A 19,976-nucleotide genomic window follows, 5' to 3' on the forward strand; every position below is an offset into this window, starting at 1 on the left:
TAGTTTTCAAAGATGCATCAATATGAACATAACAAATACATCCATACGCCTTTAGAAAGCTATAGTCAGGATGCTTCATAATGTGGTGCTTTATGCTGAAGAATTTTCATTGGTAGCATATTAATTATATGGACAACTATATGAAATGTTTTAGTCCACAAATATAAAGGGACACATCCTTCATGCATCATACCTAGGGTACTTTTAACGATATATCTGTACTTCCTCTCAGCAAGGCCGTTTTGTTGAGGGGTTCGGGGACAACCTACTCTTTGATTAATCCCATTTTCCTTAAGGTATTCAATAAAATCATTTGAAGAGCAGTTGCCTCCACCATCACACTGAAAGTATAAAGGCTCTTAAATATTTTGAGAACTTCATGCTTATGTTTCATAAAATATATCAAGGCATATCGAGAATAATTATCAATGAAGGTAACATAATAACGACTTCTAGAAGAAGAAACATTGGGAGCTGGTCCATACATCAGAATGAACAATGTCAAATAATTTAGAAGCTCTTTTATTAGAAGTAAACGAAAGTACATGACTCTTTAAAACATGACAACTAGGACATCTTATTTGACTCATAACTCAATCTGGACAACTGTTTGGACTCTGACTTATTGACAAAATAAGAAGATAAAGAGCTTCCAGATGGTAACATAATAATGACTTCCAGAAGAAAAAACATTGGGAGCTGGGACCATACATCAGAATGGACAATATCAAATATTTTAGAAGCTCTTTTATTAGGAGAAGTAAACGAAAGTACATGACTCTTTGAAACTTGACAACTAGGACATATCTTATTTGATTCATAACTCAAACTAGACAAAGGAACTAAACCATCAAAAACAAGTTTCTCAACAAAAGCCTTACTACAATGTGCTAGGCGACTGTGCCAGACTCTTAGCGGTTTGGACTCTGACTCATTGACAAAACAAGATAAAGAGCTTTTAGATTTTTCTTTAGGTTTGCTTGAAACTTGAAGTAGAGGATTCTCCTTGAAGAGATACATATTCTATCGTCTCTCTCCTTCAACGAACGTTCTGTTCATGTGAAGATCCTTCACATAAACGAGTAAAAACGATGCAAGAATTTGTATAATCAACAAGTTTAGAAGTAGACACACAATTCTTTTTGATATTAGGAACTATAAACACATTTGATAAAGAAAAATTAGAATCATATATATGGATGACAACTTTTCCGGTGTGAGTGATGGGGTGGTGAGTCCCATCTCCAATAATGACCCTATCTCTACCAAAATAAGGATTCAAAACTTTAAATTTACCTTCATCCCCAGTTATATGATTGGCTGCCCCAAAATCAACGTACCGCACTCCCTGACCATTATGCTTTAAGTTCAGCCTTGCTATGACAACCAAAAGAAGTTGTTTATTCACTGGTAACTTTGCTTGGTGCCTGATCTTCCAGATGAACTTGATGCATTTTTTGCTTGAGAGTTTGCCTCCCTGGAATATCTCGGGTCATCCTTGTACCAACAATTAGCTTTAACATGACCCGTGGGGATCCTTCTATCTGAGTAAGGAATATGAGGTATTAGGAAGTGAAAGCAGTTCACGACCTCCCTGATTTCCTGTTCGCTGTTAAGATTATACTGGATCACATAAGATCCGAATCTAGATCCACATAATAGAACACACGTATTCAACAAAGGGGTAATGTTGTAATATGTCACACACATATATATAATACAATGAGACTTCACCCTAGATGAGGTCAACTTTTCTGTTTCAAGCTTTCTCTCTTCTTCTTCCTCTTGTCTGTTTTCTGTGCAGAATACGATTTCCAACGGTCATCTTCACATGGTATCACAATCCAGAAGAGGTAAGTCCTATTGATCGTTAGCTGCAAAGACGCCTTTAAAAAAATCTTTCATTCTTCTCCTTTGAAGATCTGAAATCCGTAATTCAGATCAGTTTATTATCAGATCTGAAAATCTGTTCTACTTTCTTTTAGGTTCACGTTAGATCTGAATCAAATAAGATCTGGTCGAAAATAAAAAACTTTAAAAATCTAAAAAAAATCATAAAAAAATCAGAAAAAATTCTAAAAAATCATAACACACAAAAACAATGATGAAATACACAAAATGCTGAGGACTCATAGTAATACGAATGTCGGGTTGCACTCTAGGGGCAGTTCTAGGAGGAAAAAACTCCTAATAGATCATCTAGCTCTACCTCCTCTCTAAGAATTCCCTCATCTTTTTTGTGTGCCTGCGGCACTACTATTAGCACTAACCACACCTTTTCCCTTCACTATAGAACTTCGTACTTCTAATGCTACGCTAGGGCTATAGGATCAATAGGGAGCTCATCTTCGCCCCCCCCGGGCTGTGCATATTCCATTTCTGCCTCACACATCTTTTTTTTCATGTCTTTTTTCTCTTAAACCTGTAAGTAATTATTGGCATTGCTATTTCACGCCATCCGATAGAGTCCTTGACGTTCAAGTCGCAACATTTAGATGTGTCCTAGCTAAATGATACTTCAACCGAGAGATACCACCCGATAGTTGCACTCGATTTTTAACCGGTTTTCACTTATTCTAGTGCCTCATTGCCATGCCAAATCATTTGGTGTCATCTTCTCCCAAAAAAGCTCAATAAGAAGCAAAGAATAGGGGTTTCTTACCTTAATTCACTTCCTCGAGTGGAAAAATGGTAGAAATGCACTCTTACTTGATGAAATCGCAAAAGCCCTCTCCCTTGCGCATGGATCGACCCCCAAATCGCTCACGAGTCCTAGGGTGCGTGAATACCTCTCTAATGACCTCTACGCAAATGAGAGAGTCGGCCCTCAAGAGGTCTTTAAAACCCAATTTTTAAGTGCGCCACACACGTAACGTACGATACATACGATACACACTCGTATTGCGGTATGAGTGCGTATTGTTTTTCTTCATAGTTACGATACGTATCGTACCATATTGTACGATACGATACAATATAGACAACCTTGGATTAAACCATCCAAATCTGTCTCTTTATCCATTTTCTTAGATGCTGACTGGGATGGTTCCCTAGATGACTGAAAATCCACATCTGGATATGAAGTTTTTGTTGGTCCCAACATTATTTCTTGGAGTTCTAAGAAACATATTGTTTCTCGTTCTAGCATTGAAGCCGAGTATCGAGCCGTAGCCAATGTTGTCGTCGAAATCTCCTGGGTTCATGCTCTATTTTGCGAACTCGGTGTTCTAGTTCACTCTCCGCCTACCCTATGGTGTGACAACGTTTCTGCCGCGTATCTTGCTATCAATTCGGTCCTTCATAGCCACAGTAAGCACATTGTTGATGTTCTGGACCATGTAGCCAAAGGTAGACTTAAAGTGTCTCGTATACCTTCATCAGACCAACTTGTTGATGTTCTCACTAAAGCACTTCCAGTCTCGTGATTCCAAGCTCTACGATCCAAACTCAATGTTCTTCGCGGCCTGTTGTGTTTGCGGGGGGATGTTAGAGTACTTGATCCAAGATCCAAATCTAGATCCGGTACCCAAAAGCAATCAAATGAAGATCACTCCAACAAGGAGTCAGATGAAGTTCAATCTACCAAATCCAACAAAGCAAAAGTCCAAGATCAAGAAGGAGATTACCTTGAAGGAGTCCACACGTTGGACCATCCTAGAGAACGTCCTAATGGGACTTGTATATCTCAAAGAGAGTCCTCTAAGGACTCTCCATAAAAAACTTCATCTAGAGGTCTCCTTGTAAAACGTGTGAGCCATAATTGCATATCTTGTATTGCTTATAAATAAATCAATGGAGAGAGATCCCTCATTGTATGAGCGTTAAGGTGAGGGCTACCGTGGATGTAGAATCATTCATATCTGAACCACGTTAAAATTGTGTGTTTGTGCGTGTGTGTCATGCTTCTCCTTCTCCATCATGCTCATTTAGTATGAAACTAAGGTTGTTTATTATGCTCATTACCAGTCTTTTAAGTCTTCTTTCTTTCACCTAATATGATGCATCCTATTTTCATACTGTTCTCAATGCAATATTATCTTCCTGGATTTTGTTCTCTGAACTTCTAATAAGTAATCTTTGTCTACTTTTATAATATAACACATTTTTCATGACAAAATTTTCAGTATATTGCCAATTATCTTTTTTTTTGCAATCTTTATGTTCTTTTCCTTCTCAGCTGGGGGAAGTTCATCCTTAGTGTCATCATTCCTTTTCAAATGGGAGTAGAACTTCACATATTATGAAGATTGATAGACTAACTTTTTCAGTTTCATGTTTTCAGTGTATAATGGATCCGATCACCTTAAGAAAATAGATTAACTTAAAGATTGATTTACATTTTGTTGAAACAAACCTAAGCTTGATGATAGGAAGGCTAATACCAAACTTGGAACATAAGTGCTTATTGATGATACTGGTTAGTATGATATGCAATTATACTCTACCTTGTGTAGAAAGTGTTTAGTTATAATTAGGTATTCAAAGAGTGGTTATGTGAACTGTGAAAAACAAAACTCCAGCTGTGTTTATGCAGCATAGTTGTTCTCTCTTAAAGGTTGATGTGGTAATTTATTTGATTGAACAACTGCGAATCTGCCAAACATTGCTTGCCTTCTACTGGGTAGTTTTTCTTTTATGTCTGACATCAGACTAATTTCTTGTATTTCTTTGACCTCCCCCCCTTGCTCTTTTTTTTTGCTGTCCGCAGAGGACCTTCCGCTTTGTGCTTTAGCAGATGATAGAGTTGTTGAGATACAAGGGGAGCCCACCAGTGTGCATAAAGCAGTTGAATTGATTGCATCGCAGTTGAGGAAGTTCTTGGTTGATAAGAGTGTGCTACCACTATTTGAAATCAATGCAAGTCCTTAATCCTGTTATCATGAAGCATAATTCCAACGAAATTGGACCAAACAATGTCAATCTAAGTGATTGAGTTTGTTTGCTTAAATTTATGGCATGTTATTGTTGCACTATTCTGCTGTTACATGCTTTACATTTTAATAATTGGGAAGCAATTAGTTGTGATTGACATATTTTTTCTTCATTTTTATAGATGTCGGTACAAAATCCACATTTGGAACAAAATATGCCACATCAATCCTGGGGTCACCCCCAAGGTGGTCCATTTCCAGGTGCTGGTGGATCAGGCTTTGGGAATAATCCTCAATACATGCCTCCTATGCGACAGCTAGATAGCTATTATCCACCATCTGACCTTCGTAATGTTGACAATCACCCTCACCAGGCTTTGTCTGCATATGGAAGAGAGGTACCCATTCATCAAGTGCCGAACTCACAGCCGCCACAGCTAGTAATCAACCAGGTAGTTGCTTTGTCTTTGCTTATTTGCATTCTGTAATGAAAATCAGGAGATGTTTGGATGTTAAAATGAACCAACACTGTATATAAGTTTGATATTCAGATATGTTCCGTGTGCAGGTCACCCAGCATATGCAAATTCCGTTATCATATGCTGATGCTGTAATTGGAGCTGCTGGCTCAAGTATTAGTTATGTACGTCGTGCTAGTGGAGCCACCATCACTATACAAGAAACTAGAGGTGTTCCAGGAGAGATGACTGTAGAAATTCATGGACCTGCCACACAAGTTCAAACCGCTCAGCAGTTGATACAGGCACGAATGTCTCCCATATGCTCTTTTTAAGCTTTATGTTGTTTCTTGAGGTTTATAATTTTAATCCTATGCAATATTTTCATGCTCTCACATTTGAAACATTGATTTTGATTGTGGACCAATTCATGAGTGTGATTGGTTTCACTGAGGAACATTTTAGGTATTGCGTTGGTTCAATAGGTATTTCGTTGGTTCAATATTTTCTTTTTTATGGCTCAATGTTCTGATTGGAAAGTAGAAACCCATTTCATTATTGTTAAAATATATTATATATACATGCTTAGATGTATATATAATATATATATGTATGTATTTTCTTTTGTAAATCAAAATACCCATCAAGGGTATTTTGGTCATTTCACTCATTTATATAGCTCATGTCCACTAGGGGCATATTTTTCTTTGTTATTATTTATTTTTCTTTTTTATATTGTTATTATAATATTATAATGTAAAGGAGGGTGGCAATATTGTAATTAGGCCATAGAGCCGTTGGACCTCCCCATCGACTCTATTTCTAGCCGTTGGGGAGGCCCAACAGCCATATTGGCCTCCCCACTTCTCTATGAAAGGGGCTTTAAGCCCATCTTGTAAACTATTTAACTATGCACTTTCTAAGTATTCTTAATAAAATTATATATTTTTATGTGGTGTTGCCCTTTGTGGCTCTTGTATTAAGCACTTTAAGTGCATTTGGTGTGTTATTTCTTTGTCCCTTTGTGGACTTTAAGGTTGTGATTACTTTATTGCTTTTATAACATATTATTTGTGATATCTATCACCTTTCCAATCGGTTTGTGACATGGTATCAGAACTTTAGTAAGATTGAAGGAGTATTGTGGATCCTGACTCCTGAGAGCTTCAGTTTATGCATTGGGAAGTGTGCCATCACTCCTCGTCTTCAAGTTCTTCATTCTCTTGTCTTCTTGGTGACTTGGTCACACATTTGGATTCGTTGGAAATGATTTAGAGGATTTGTGGCATGTGTCTTCTCTTGAGGTTGGTGGTTCTACTTGCATTACTCTCTCTTTTCAATATGAGTGAAAAAGAATCCATGACGGTCATTGCATTCAAATTAAATGATTCAAACTACCTTATGTGGTGGCTGCCATGGAAAACCATCTAAAAGGAAAGAAATTATGGGATTATGTGAGTGATATGATCTTTGAACCCCAACTTATACTTACCAAAAGAGATGGGGATCAAATAAAAGCTTTAAGCGATAAAAAAAAAACCTTTATTAAATACCAACAAAAAATTGAGGATTGGGAGGCCGAGAATGCTCAAATTCTATCTTGGTTCCTTAATAGTATGAAACTCAAGATTGCAGCTAGCATTGTGAAATTCAAAAAGACTTGAGGCTTGGATTTTCTTGAAAAATGTGTTGATGAAAAAAGACTTGGCATGACAATATTTTCTTTAAGAAAAAATCTGGATCACCAAACAAGGACACTAAAGTGTGAGAAACTACTATGACACTCACCTTTTTGGGACGAACTTGAACTCTTGGAACCAAAATAGGAAGGCGCGGCTAGTCAACGTTCTAGTCCAGATTTGGATTCATACTGGATTCCGATCGTAAGAATTGTGTCAGGATCAAAATCCGGGTCCAATTGATCTGATCCTGTAACGCCCTCCCGAGGTTATAACCCTTATAAAAATACGTGAAAATTTAAAACTTTTCTTTTATACTTAAAATCATGAGCGAAAACATTTTCAAACAGGGGTTCAAAATTTCAGGCGGGTTACATTTCACTTAAAATCATTATACTGAATTCAAAAGCGGATAACATGACACAATTAGCATACTTTTATTCAAAAGAATGGTGTATTTAAAATATTACAAAACTAATATCATGTATCTGAATTTAGTGTTCGAGAAAGAAAAATGATTGGTTCGTCGACAGCGTCGTAACATCCCGCATCCGCTTTGCATCGTATTCTTTACCTGCAATCATCTGCCCATAAAAATGGTCAGATTTGTGATAGTCTAGTAGGTACATACATCAATTCCAAGTAACTCATAATATTAAAACATATTCAAATGCCATAATTTAAGTCTACTTATGCAACTCAGATGTCACAATTCATCCATAACTAGGACTAGAACTGTAACGACCCCAACTCCTCCTCGTTGAAAAGTGGATTTTTTTTAAACAATTGCGAAAACTAACACCCAAGGATCCGGGGCCTCGTAGACTTAACAAAATTCCAAACCACAAGTGATCTTCACATTGAACCATCAAATAAAAAATAACTTTATTAATCAATAAACCAATGTCTTAGAACAAAATTAAATTAAAGTATAAAATCCTAGAGCCACACTGTCCAAGAATAACCGAAGTGAGTCACACAATCTGCTCCCTGTGGCAGTCATCCCCATCATTGAGCTCCAGGTCCTGAGAAAAACATATGAATTACTTGGTAAGAATCAAAGATTCTTTGTGCGAATTCCTTTAAAAATCCAAATAGGCAAGAAAAAATACAAATCAAATTCATGCAAGTTTTCAAAGGAACATTACTACAACAATCTCATAATTCAATTTTCATTCAAGCATTTAAAAGCAATTATCATGCAATAACAATATTTCACATGAAACGGAACAAGTAAGAATACATGAACTAGTGCAGAACAATAAATATGCATGATTTTAATGCACGTGCATGAATAAATTATTAAGTTATCATCCGAGTTCTCTTTTACATGCATATCCTTATTAAATGCACACAAGTTTAGTTTCACTTTTCATTAAAACCCACGGATACTCAAAACAGTTACAACAAATTCTCGAAGTTCAAGATAGGTTCTCAGTTTGTATTTTATTACTGGATTTCACACTTGTTCCTTGATCGATATCAAGAATCAACACCATCCATCGAAATATTAGAAATCAATATCTAATGTCGGGACACCAGAGAAATTAACATCCACTGATGCCACTTTTCTTGGTATACTAATAACAACAGTTGTGCCACAACACCACCCTTCGACAAAGTGGCTGAAAACTCCCTAAAACCGTGGCCGGGAGGCGAACCACCATATCGGGTTTAGGGGCACAATCACAAACGGAGTTTTAGTATCCTCACGGTTTTCCCAAAACCGCTATCCATGATTCCCACATTATGGAAGGGACATCCATGAAGAAAAAACATTAATTACACTGTTTATCTCTTTTATCTTTTTAACAAAAGTCAAATTCTTTACCAAAAGAATAGTTTTGCAAATCAACATGCAAAACACATTTACGAGACCTGGCTCGCCACAATTTTAACAGTGCAATTAATTTAAAAAGCCAATAATTTCAAAAGTGAATTTTGCAATGCATAACACTAATATCGGAGCCACACATGCTCCTAGCCCACATGGCGACACTAATATTGGGTTTTTTTCCTAAATATGCCACTGGTGGTCATTATCTCTATAAGCATGCCACCTTTTTTTCTTGTAAATTCAACCTACGAACATTAGAATTTGAGCAAAATCTACTTAACTGGAAAAATAAATCTATATTAGTTTCAGCCACTACCAAATAACTAGGAACTCAATAAAGATATCATATTTAATGACCAAAATGCACTACCAAACTTATAACTAGGAACCCAATACATATAGCATATTAAAAAAATAGAACTTGGAGAGTTCCTGTAATGACTAAAACAAGAGAGGGCACCCAAATACAATTGACAAAAGATAATCAGAAGAAACATCGATGGTGATGATCATGATGATAAACCTACACTACAATCGACAATATGTCTAGTTGCTTAGAATTTGGTTTCTCTTTTAATGAATCTTAGTGGGATCAAATATTTTTGATTTTTGTTACAGGAAAACGCAGTGATGCAACTCAGATAAAGTAAGAATTATTAACAATGTTATATTAAGTTATTGGCATCAATGAGATTAAAACAGAGGATAAAGTGCAGATTGCAGGAATACATCATAAGATTCACAACAAGAAACTTTCGGTCTTCCACCGTATCTTCAACAATTTAAAGACAAAAAATAGCAAAAGGGTATGCTCTTATACAAATACAATAACAAGTTCAAGTAATTCATCCAAATAAAACATCCAAAATACTCCAAAAGAGTCCAATGAAACCCCAAATGGGCCAACTGCATATTGTTAAATTATGTATATATAAATATATATTTATACATATACTTATATATATACATACATATATATATAAGTATATATATATATATATATATATATATATATATATATATATATATATATATATATATATATACATATTTTCTCTTTTGTTTTCTTGTACCCCAAAAACCCGATAGGGGTATTTTGGTAAATCCCCATGTAATTTTTTTTCTTTATGTATTTTTTCTTTTCTCTCTTTTTTTACCTTTTCTTTTTTGTTTTTTTACATATTGTAAGACCACAAGGGGCCCCACTCATCTAGTCGTTGGGGCTCCCAACGACTAGATGGGAGCCCCCTTGTGGTCCCTCCTCTTTAGTTTCCTCCTCTATAAATAGAGGAGGCTCTCTCTTGTATTGGCATGGATTTTTCACCCTCTTCTTTCTTTCTTCAATAATATCCAACTTATGACTTTTAGGCACTTTTCTCTTTAGTGGGTTTTGTATACACTTTTAGTGTTTGTGTTCTTGGCTCTTGGCATCACTCTTCTAAAAGAGTGGTTTGCTTTATTGGTGCTTCCACCCTTATTCATTACATGGTATCAGAGCAAGGTTGGTGATCGTGCCTCTCTTCTTGTTGGTGCCTTGGGACGCATGCCTCTCAATTTTGCTTGAAGAAAGAAACGCTATTTTTGCATTCATGGAGCACGAATCTAAAGTGGAGCTCTCTTTTAAGCTCAATGGATCCAATTGTCTCATGTGGGCTTCCGCTATGGAAAATCATCTAAGGGGTAAGAAGCTTTGGAATTTTGTTATGGGAACTACTCCCGAACCCTCTCTTGTTCTCACAAAAAATGAAAGTGGAGTTGAAAAAGCTTTAGATGGTGATGAACACATCAAAGCTATTAATGATCACCAATCCAAAGTAGAGGATTGGGGAAGTAACCATGCTAAAATTTTGGCATGGTTCATGAACAATGTTGACCTAAAAAATTGTGCCAACATTGCTAAATTTAGAAGTGCCAATGAGGCATGGTTCTTTCTTAAGGGTATGTATACCCAAAAGGATCTAGCTAGACAATTTTTTTGTATAGAAAAAATTAGATCCACTAGACAAGCGGATATGGGTGTTCGTGACTATTTTAGTGCCTTAACCCCTCTTTGGGATGAGCTTGCTCTTCTTAAGCCTAAGTGGGTGGCTTCGAAAGATGTTGAGTTAAGAAGAGAACAAATTGAAAAAGAACATTTCTTCCAATTTCTCCATGGGCTTAGACCGGAATTTGAACAAGTTAGCGCATCCCTTATTCATAGAAGTAAAGCCTTACCTATTGAAGATGCTCTTGCCGAAGTATGCCAAGAGGAAACTCGCCTTGGCATAAGTATTAAGAGTGATGAAATTTTGGCCGTTACTAGGCCCAGATCAAATGTAAAAGCTTATAGACCATCATTTTAAAAAAAATAATGGATATAAAAAGGGAGTAATTTGTCACTATTGTAATGAACCGGGGCATATTAAGCCGGTGTGTCCTAAGCTTAAAGGAAAAGTGGCCACGGTTGGAGAAAATTCTCCAAAGAAGGAAGAAAAAATATCAAAGGAGGAGATATCAAAGAAACTCTTAGCCATATTTCCAAAGTTCTCCAACATCTTCTCAAAACTACTTCATCTTCAACATCGGGAGCCGTCGTAGCCTATTCTTCATCACCTCCAGGTATGTGGATTCTAGACTCCGGTGCTTCTTTTCATATGACATCTCATAAAAACTCTCTTTCTAATGTCTTTGCCGAACCCATATCCTCTTATGTTTCAACGACCGATGGGACATCTTTAAAAATTGAAAGTATTGAAACTCTTGATTTAAAAACCTCTCAAAATTTTTATGTTCCTAAAGTTAGAGTTGTTCCAAAAGTTAATATAAATATTTTTTCCGTATCTCAAATTACCGATCATGGATGCCAAGTCTCTTTCTCACCTAAAGATTGCACCATGAAGGATCTCCAGTCAGGGAAGCCGATTGGGCAAGGCCATAGGAGGGGCGATCTTTATTTTATGGATTTTTTGACTCTTCCGTCCAAGTCATTTTGTAACTTTGTAAACGACAAAAGTATTGATATTTGGCATGAGAGACTTGGTCATCCAAATTTTGTTAAAATGTCTATTTTTCCTTTTTTGGACAATACTTGTAAAGTCAAACACATGACTTGTAAAGATTGCATTTTTGGGAAATCTAAAGCTATTCCATTTCCTCAAAGAAATTATGTCACCACTCGGCCATTTGAAATAGTTCATTCCGATGTATGGGGACCTTCCCCTATTTTATCTAAAGGAGGTTTTTCATATTATGTGATCTTTATTGATGATTTCACTCGATTTACTTGGATTTACTTCCTAAATCGCAAATCCGAAGTTTTTTCCTTCAAAGAATTTCATGCAATGGTTAAAAACCAATTTCTACGAAACTTATCCATCCTTAGATTTGATTCGGGAGGCGAATATATGTCTAATGAATTTCAAATGTACTTAAAAGAAAACAAAATTTGTCATCAACGTTCTTGTTCTAACAATCCGCAACAAAATGGTCTTGCGGAAAGAAAACATAGACACATAATAGAAGCCACAAGAACTTTACTTATTTTCAAGAATATTCCCAAATCCTTTTGAGCCGAAGCGGTTCTAACCTCAACATATTTAATCAATAGAACACCATCTTCCGCTTTGAAAAATCTTTCTCCATTTGAAAAACTTTATAATATGTCTCCCGCCTACAAAAGACTAAGAATTTTTGGGTGTAAATGTTATGTTCTAACTCACAAAAATGATAAACTTTTTTCAAAGGCAATAGAATGTATTTTCTTAGGTTATGACAAAAAACAAAAAGGCTATCAATGTTTTGATCTATTAAATAACAAACTCTTCGTCTCAAAAGATGTTACTTTCTTAGAAAAAGAAAATGGTTTTTTGCATAAACCAAATGAACATGTTGATTATTCTTTTTTGTTTGACTTATTCCCTCAAGAAACAAACATAGATGATCATGTTGAAAATATTGAACCTTGTGAAGAACATATTGAACCCCCGGTTAATGAGCAACCTGATCTTCATGAAAACTTAAATGAAAATATACCAAATCACACAGAGAAATGAAAGCAATCCTCCTTGCGCTCTTGAGAAATTTTCTCAAAATGAGTCAATTGAAGAACCCTGTCAAAGAAGATCAAATCTTATTTCTAAAATACCTAATAGATTTGTATCTTATGATTTTTTTTCTCCGAATTTTCGACCTTATTTGCTTGCTATTCACTCTCTCTATGAACCATCTCATTATAATGATGCTAAGCAGTATGCTCATTGGAATGAAGCAATGCAACTTGAACTAAATGCACTTGAAAAGGCTCAAACATGGGAAATCATTGATCCTCCAAATGGCAAGAAACCCATAGGATGTAGATGGGTTTTCAAAGTAAAAACTAAAATTGATGGTTCTTTGGAAAGATTTAAGGCTCAATTATTAGCCAAAGGATATGCCCAGGAATATAGGGTGGATTATGATGAGACATTTGCCTCTGTTGCTCGCATGACTAGTGTGCGAACTCTTATTGCAATAGCGTCCATTAAAAAATGGCCTATCTTTCAACTTGACATTAAGAATGCCTTCTTAAATGAAAATTTGAGTGAAGAAGTTTATATGGAACCACCTCCGGGTATGAATTTAAATGGTAAAATTGTAAAATTTAAAAAGGCTTTATATGGACTTAAGTAAGCTCTTAAAGCTTGGTATGACAAGTTTAGTAATGTATTAATCAATTTGAGATTTATTTCTTGTTATACTGACACTGCTCTTTTTGTTAAGAAAACAAGTGACTTCATTGTTATTTTACTTTTGTATGTTGATGATATGATCATCACTGGGAGTGACAAAAAGGGGGTAAATGATGTTAAGTCCATGTTAAAGAAAACTTTTGATATGTCTGACCTTGGATTTTTGAGATATTTTTTAGGTATTGAAGTGGCTTACTCCTCCCGAAGATACATTTTATCTCAAATTAAATTAGCAGCAAACATTTGTACCAAGTCAGGAGTATCTGATGAAAAGAAAGTTGAAACTCTTGAAGTTATCAATGCAAAACTGAGACTTGATGATGGTGTTCTACTTCAGAATATCAACTGGTTGACTTCTTCACCAAAGCGCTTCCAACTCCACAATTTATGTTTCTTCTTAGCAAACTTTCGGTCTTCTCCCTGTAAAGTTTGAGGAGGCGTGTTAAATTATGTATATATAAATATATATATTTATACATATACTTATATATATATATACATACGTATATATATAAGTATATATATACATATTTTCTCTTTTGTTTTCTTGTACCCCTAAAACCTGATAGGGGTATTTTGGTAAATCCCTATGTAATCCTTTTTCTTTTTGTATTTTTCCTTTTCTCTCTTTTTTTACCTTTTCTTTTTCTTTTTTGTTTTTTTACATATTGTAAGACCACAAGGGGCCCCACTCATCTAGTCGTTGGGGCCCCAATGGTCATATTTATGATCGTGACTAGATGGGAGCCCCCTTGTGGTCCCTCCTCTTTAGTTTCCTCCTCTATAAATAGAGGAGGCTCTCGTATTGGCATGGGTTTTTCACCCTCTTCTTTCTTTCTTCAATAATATTCAACTTATGAGTCTATGACTTTTAGGCACTTTTCCCTTTAGTGGGTTTTGTATACACTTTTAGTGTTTGTGTTCTTGGCTCTTGGCATCACTCTTCTAAAAGAGTGGTTTGCTTTATTGGTGCTTCCGCCCTTATTCATTACACATATATCCATTGTCTTCAATCTTTATCATACTTAATCAACCCTCAGTGGCTCGACGTCACGATCCTAAAAAGAAAACAAATAATTAAATTTAAGTAATTCATTTCGTAGAATAATAAAATAAACAATTAAAATATGTGCTTACTTCAGGAATCTCTATCTTCCGAACTCTGAAATTGATTAATTACACGTCTTCTTTGACTAAAAGTTGATTCTAAGGCAACTATGAAAATATGAACGACAAGAATATGGCAAGCTATCTGCCCAAGGATGGGATAAGTGATTACATTTTTCTTCCTCCAAATTGCATCAAATTTTGGGGTCAATACATGTCTCTTAATTAGCACTCAAATATTTATCAAGATCATTATCTTTCCTAGCATTTAGCGAATTTTTCCGTTGCAAATCAAGAATCAAAGTCATATATGAGTTTTGACCAATAATATTAGAACATCAACACTTAGACCAACAACATTACCATCTTTCTCTACATGTAATCTATGCAAAGAAACTAATGAATCTTCAACCAAACTGAGTTCATACATTTTTCTCTAGAAAACATTCTTGCATGTAGCCCACTTAACCCAACTATTTTGATTCTAGGTTCTAACAGTGTTGCAATAGCAAATAACAAAATAGAATTACCCCAATATTTGTGAAATTTCTCCAACATACTCTTTGCCCATTTCTTGAAAATGTCCTTCTCTTACCTTTACATTCAATTTGCTTTTCAAGTTCCACATTTCCAAACAAAATAAATTTGCAGTTGAATAGTATGTACCTGAAAATAAATTTGTCATCGCATACAAAATCTTCAAAAATTCACAAACATCCGAAAGTTTTTTTCATTGTTCAAATGAAGGGCATAACTTCATAAATTGGGCATCATGTGTCCTGAGTCTTTCAAATAATCTCTGAATGTAAGGGCAATGCTCAACAAAAGTACGTTGAATTCCATCGGGTGGCAACATCCAAACACAATCTTTTCGTGCTAGATATTTTAAACTCTTTTGCCAATTCGTAGAATTTACTAGCACAGTTTGTCGAAGCCTTCACATATTGCACACACAAAGATATCTTAGTTATCTCTTATTTGGTATGCCTAAGACCATCAAATTCAACATATGTGCACAACGCACATGTAAGAATTTTTCAGAAAAATAAAGCTCCCTAGTTCTTGACATATTATCTCTTAGCATTCTCATAATTACATTATTGTTCGTTGCATTGTTCACTCTGATTGATACAACTTTGCTTCTAATATCCCATTGTAGAAGCAACCCTTTAATAACAGTGAAGAGATGATCGCCCGTCTGTGGTGGGGGTGCCTCACAAAAGCCGAAAACTTTTTTTGCTACATCCAATCTTCGTTAAACTAATGCATTGTAAGACACAAATAAACCATATTTTGATTGGACGTCCATAGATCAGTGGTAAATGATACTTTATCTACTTTTGCTAAGGCATTCATCATTTTCTTCCTTTCATTCTCATACATCTTCATATGCATCTAAATCTGAACATGTTTTCTTAAACAGAAACTGCATATACATTTAAATCTGAACATGTTTCCTCAATGAAAACTATACATAATAAACATTAAAAACTGCATATGCATTAAATCTGAACATGCTTCCTTAAACAGAAACTGCATGTACATTTTAAATATGAACATGTTTCCTTAAACAAAAACTGCATATACATTTTAAATCTGAACATGTTTCCTTAAAGGGAAATAATACATGATAAAAAAAAAGATTACATGCCATGAAGTCAAGCCGATACCATGACCAGAAAAAAAAAAACGTTGTCCAGCCAACATATATATATATATATATATATATATATATATATATTTTATATGCAGAAATACCTGACAGTCGATATTTTTCTTGTTCTTAACATCATATACCAGACTGATGACTTTCGGCTGGGAATCGGATTGTACATAATCTGATCAGACCTGTTCCCAGCCGATAGTCTGACCAGAAACACATCAAATCGATCACCAATCATAGTTAGCATATCGGTTTACCAAAGAAATAAAATTTTTAATGGCAATTGTAATATAGTTTTATTATGAAACATAAATAGTGCTGGACATGTAAGCACTTAGATCAGCTGGTTTGCAGAACGCAGCATTTACAAGGACATGCTGGAAACTGCGACAAGTCTGGTTTGGATCAGATCTGGTCAAAACCAGGCCTCGCATGATCTGTCCCACGCACACCCACCCACACACACACACGCATATATATATATATATATATATATGCTGTTAGAACATGAAAAACAGGAGAAATAAGTCATGTGTTTGTAAAAATCGAGTTTCATACCCACGTACATCACGGCATGTGATCGAACATGCAAAGAAAAATCAGATTTATTAATTTTCCATCTAGAATCCCCGCACAAATCTGATTTAAACTATTTCTCCCCGTTCGAATCAAGAGAGGAACCCGTACCTTCGATCGGAGATGGAAAAAGACCGAAAATATACGTCGGATGCCCGGAACGGAAGGAGATCCCTCTCCTTCTTCTTCCTTCCTTCCTTTTTTATTCTCTTCTCTTCTCTTTTTTTTTCTTTTATTTCTTTTCCCTTCTTCATTCTCTCTCTCTCTTTCTAGAAAACTAAATCTAGAGAGGGGCGAGTTAGACCCTTTTATAATTTTTTTTGGTCTTCTAGAGAGAGGGTGACGTCTCTTCTCGAGTTTCTCACTCATTCGGCTATGAGATAGAGTTCTACGTAGTTCTAATGTAGAACTCTATCTCTAACCTCCTCTTTCCTTTTTAACTACCTTTTTATTCATTGTATTTTATTTTGTTTTACTGTTTTACTTTAACCTCATTTGGGCTTTTCTAGAATCCCTACATATTAGGTAGCTGTCATATCCAAGTAATTTCAGAATTAATTAATTTTTAATAATTAATTAATTATTATTTATTAAATAATAAATTTATAAAAAGTTTCAGAGGGTATCTCTACCCTCTGGGAGTCTTTTTAACTTTGAATTTTATTCAATTTAACCTTTACATTGAATTTAAAACTTTAAATTCGTTGAACCTGAACTTTAAATCCGGATCCAGATCCATATCCAATATCCATATGGATCTTAGCCTGGACCAGATCCTAATTAATATGGGTCTTGGATTGGGTCCAGATCCACATCAACTTGGATTATATGGATCGGATTCAATTCAATCCAGAACCGGTCACATCGAGGCGGGTCATTTTTGAAAAAAATGCGATTTTTGGGTCAACCGTAGCCCAAATTCAGAAAAACAAAATATCAATGTTTTCAGAATTTCGAGACTCATCTAATGATATATTACCTAAATTCCGCATTCGAATTTCGCCTAACTTTAACCCGAATTTCGCTCGATTTTAAAGGTAAAAAATAAAAAGTTTTACCAAATCTTAATTGGCTTGTTTAGGTCTTGTCAAGGGGTCCTGGGCCATGCCCAAATTCAATTGATGCCACCTAAAATTGAGGATTTTATCAACTTTACCAAAACACTTGGTCAGATTTTTCTGAAATATCAGAATTTAACATAGTAGAAAAACACACGCTATTACAAATATATGCAAACTCTAGTTTCATTCTGTTACAATGTTGGGAAGTGACAACATACCAATGTATCTTCAATATTTTAACAATTTAATAACATGCCCTTTGGCAGCTGAAACTTGACATAAATGTGACTATTTCTGATGTCAATTGGAACTGAAATTCAGATGGTGTAATTGTATTCCATTCACCAAGATCATAACCTGACAGACTGTGAAAGTCTATTAAATTAATTGGGTAAACATTGCTTAAACTAAATGAATTATATATATATATATATATATATATATATATATATATATATATATATATATATATATATCAGTCACAAATATCGGTATCGAGTGGCTATTGTAATGAAATGGTTATCTTCCATAAAAACACAAAAACTGACAATGGGTGTCTATTAGAGACACTACAAGCATAACCCACAAAAGGGTATAAATGGAAAAACACTATAAAAATAATACACTTTTATTTCTCATGAAAAATGCTTAAGAAGCATTGAATTACAAAGGAGGGGATCACCCCTATTTATACAAGAAAAGGAAGTAGAAAGAAGAGAGCTCTTCTTAAGAGTCGTTGGACCTAGTCCAACGACTCTATTTATAGCCGTTGGACTAGGTCCAACGACTATAAACTAGTCAAGATCAAATGTGATCTTGACTAGATTAAGTCTCTAGTTCAAATTGAACTAGATGAAAAAAAAATAAAGAAAAGAAAAAAAATAAAAATAAATAATAATAATAATTATATATATATATATATATATAATATTTTTAACACTGCCTCTCAAACTTACGGTACAATGAGCGAAAGTTTGTTTAAGAGGGAATGATATCTAGGAGCAGCGAAAGGTTTGGTGAAGAAGTCTGTTAATTGATATTCTGATGTTAACATATGGTAGATCAATGGTTTCATGTAGATACTTTTCTCTGACATAGTGATAATCCATCTCAATATGTTTGGTGCGTTCATGAAATGCTCAGTTGTTGTCAATATAGATCACACTTTTGTTGTCACAGCACATGCGTGAAGTTTGTGTCACTTCAACTCCCATGTTAGCTAGAAGACATTTGAGCCAAACTACTTTCATTGTCGTGGTAGTCATGGATCGGTATTCAGCTTCGGTGGATGAAAGAGATACCTTCCGCTGCTTTTTGCATCTTCACGAAATCAGGGACTCACCTAAGAAAACACAAAAACCAGTGGTTGAGTGCCTGTTATTAGGATCACCTCCCCAGTCAACGTCAATATAAGCAATTAAATCTAATAAAGATGAAGCAGACTAAAAGAGGCCCCGTGAATGGGAGGACTTTATGTATCTAACAATACGCAAAACTGCTCCCATATGAACAGAAGTGAGAGCATGTTGAAACTGGCTAGCTGTGTACGTGTACTATATTATGTTTAGTAATGAAAAGATAGAAAAGTGCTCCAATAAGCAGTCTGTAAGGAGTGGGATCATCAAGAGGTTATCCATCATTGATTCTCATTTTGATGTTGACAACTTCTGGAGTATCCACTTTGTTATCATCTATAATTCTAGACTTGGAAACAATGTCAAAAGCAAATTTAGAGAAGAACAATAATCCCTTCATCAGAATTCTTAATAAACAAAACAGTGTCAGTCATACAAGATTGAAAACCAATATCAAGCATAACATGACTAAACCTGTAATACCAGGCTTTTGGTGCCTGTTTAAGACCATAAAGAGATTTTTCTAAATAAAGAGCTTTACCTTTAGGGATACGAATACCAGGTGAGGCTTTCATATAAACTTCTTCAACTAGATTTCCATTAAAAAACATTTTTGACATTCATTTGAAATATGAGTCATTTTCTAATAGAGGCTAAAGTTAT

General features: G+C 35.1%; 1 protein-coding gene across 2 annotated transcripts in view; it reads left to right on the forward strand.

Moving 5' to 3' along the window:
• LOC149831544 (flowering locus K homology domain-like) overlaps positions 1–19,976 on the forward strand; it is a 50,667-nt gene that overhangs the window by 19,701 nt on the left and 10,990 nt on the right. For both annotated transcript variants that reach the window (XM_090013953.1, XM_090013955.1), the window contains 3 exons: positions 4,709–4,857; positions 5,054–5,323; positions 5,440–5,634. In XM_090013953.1, the coding sequence (XP_089870079.1) occupies positions 4,709–4,857; positions 5,054–5,323; positions 5,440–5,634 (614 nt within the window). The remainder of the gene's footprint in view (positions 1–4,708; positions 4,858–5,053; positions 5,324–5,439; positions 5,635–19,976) is intronic.

Source organism: Nuphar pumila, chromosome 7 (assembly GCF_984573655.1).
Source record: "Nuphar pumila chromosome 7, dmNupPumi1.hap1.1, whole genome shotgun sequence".
NCBI lineage: Eukaryota > Viridiplantae > Streptophyta > Magnoliopsida > Nymphaeales > Nymphaeaceae > Nuphar > Nuphar pumila.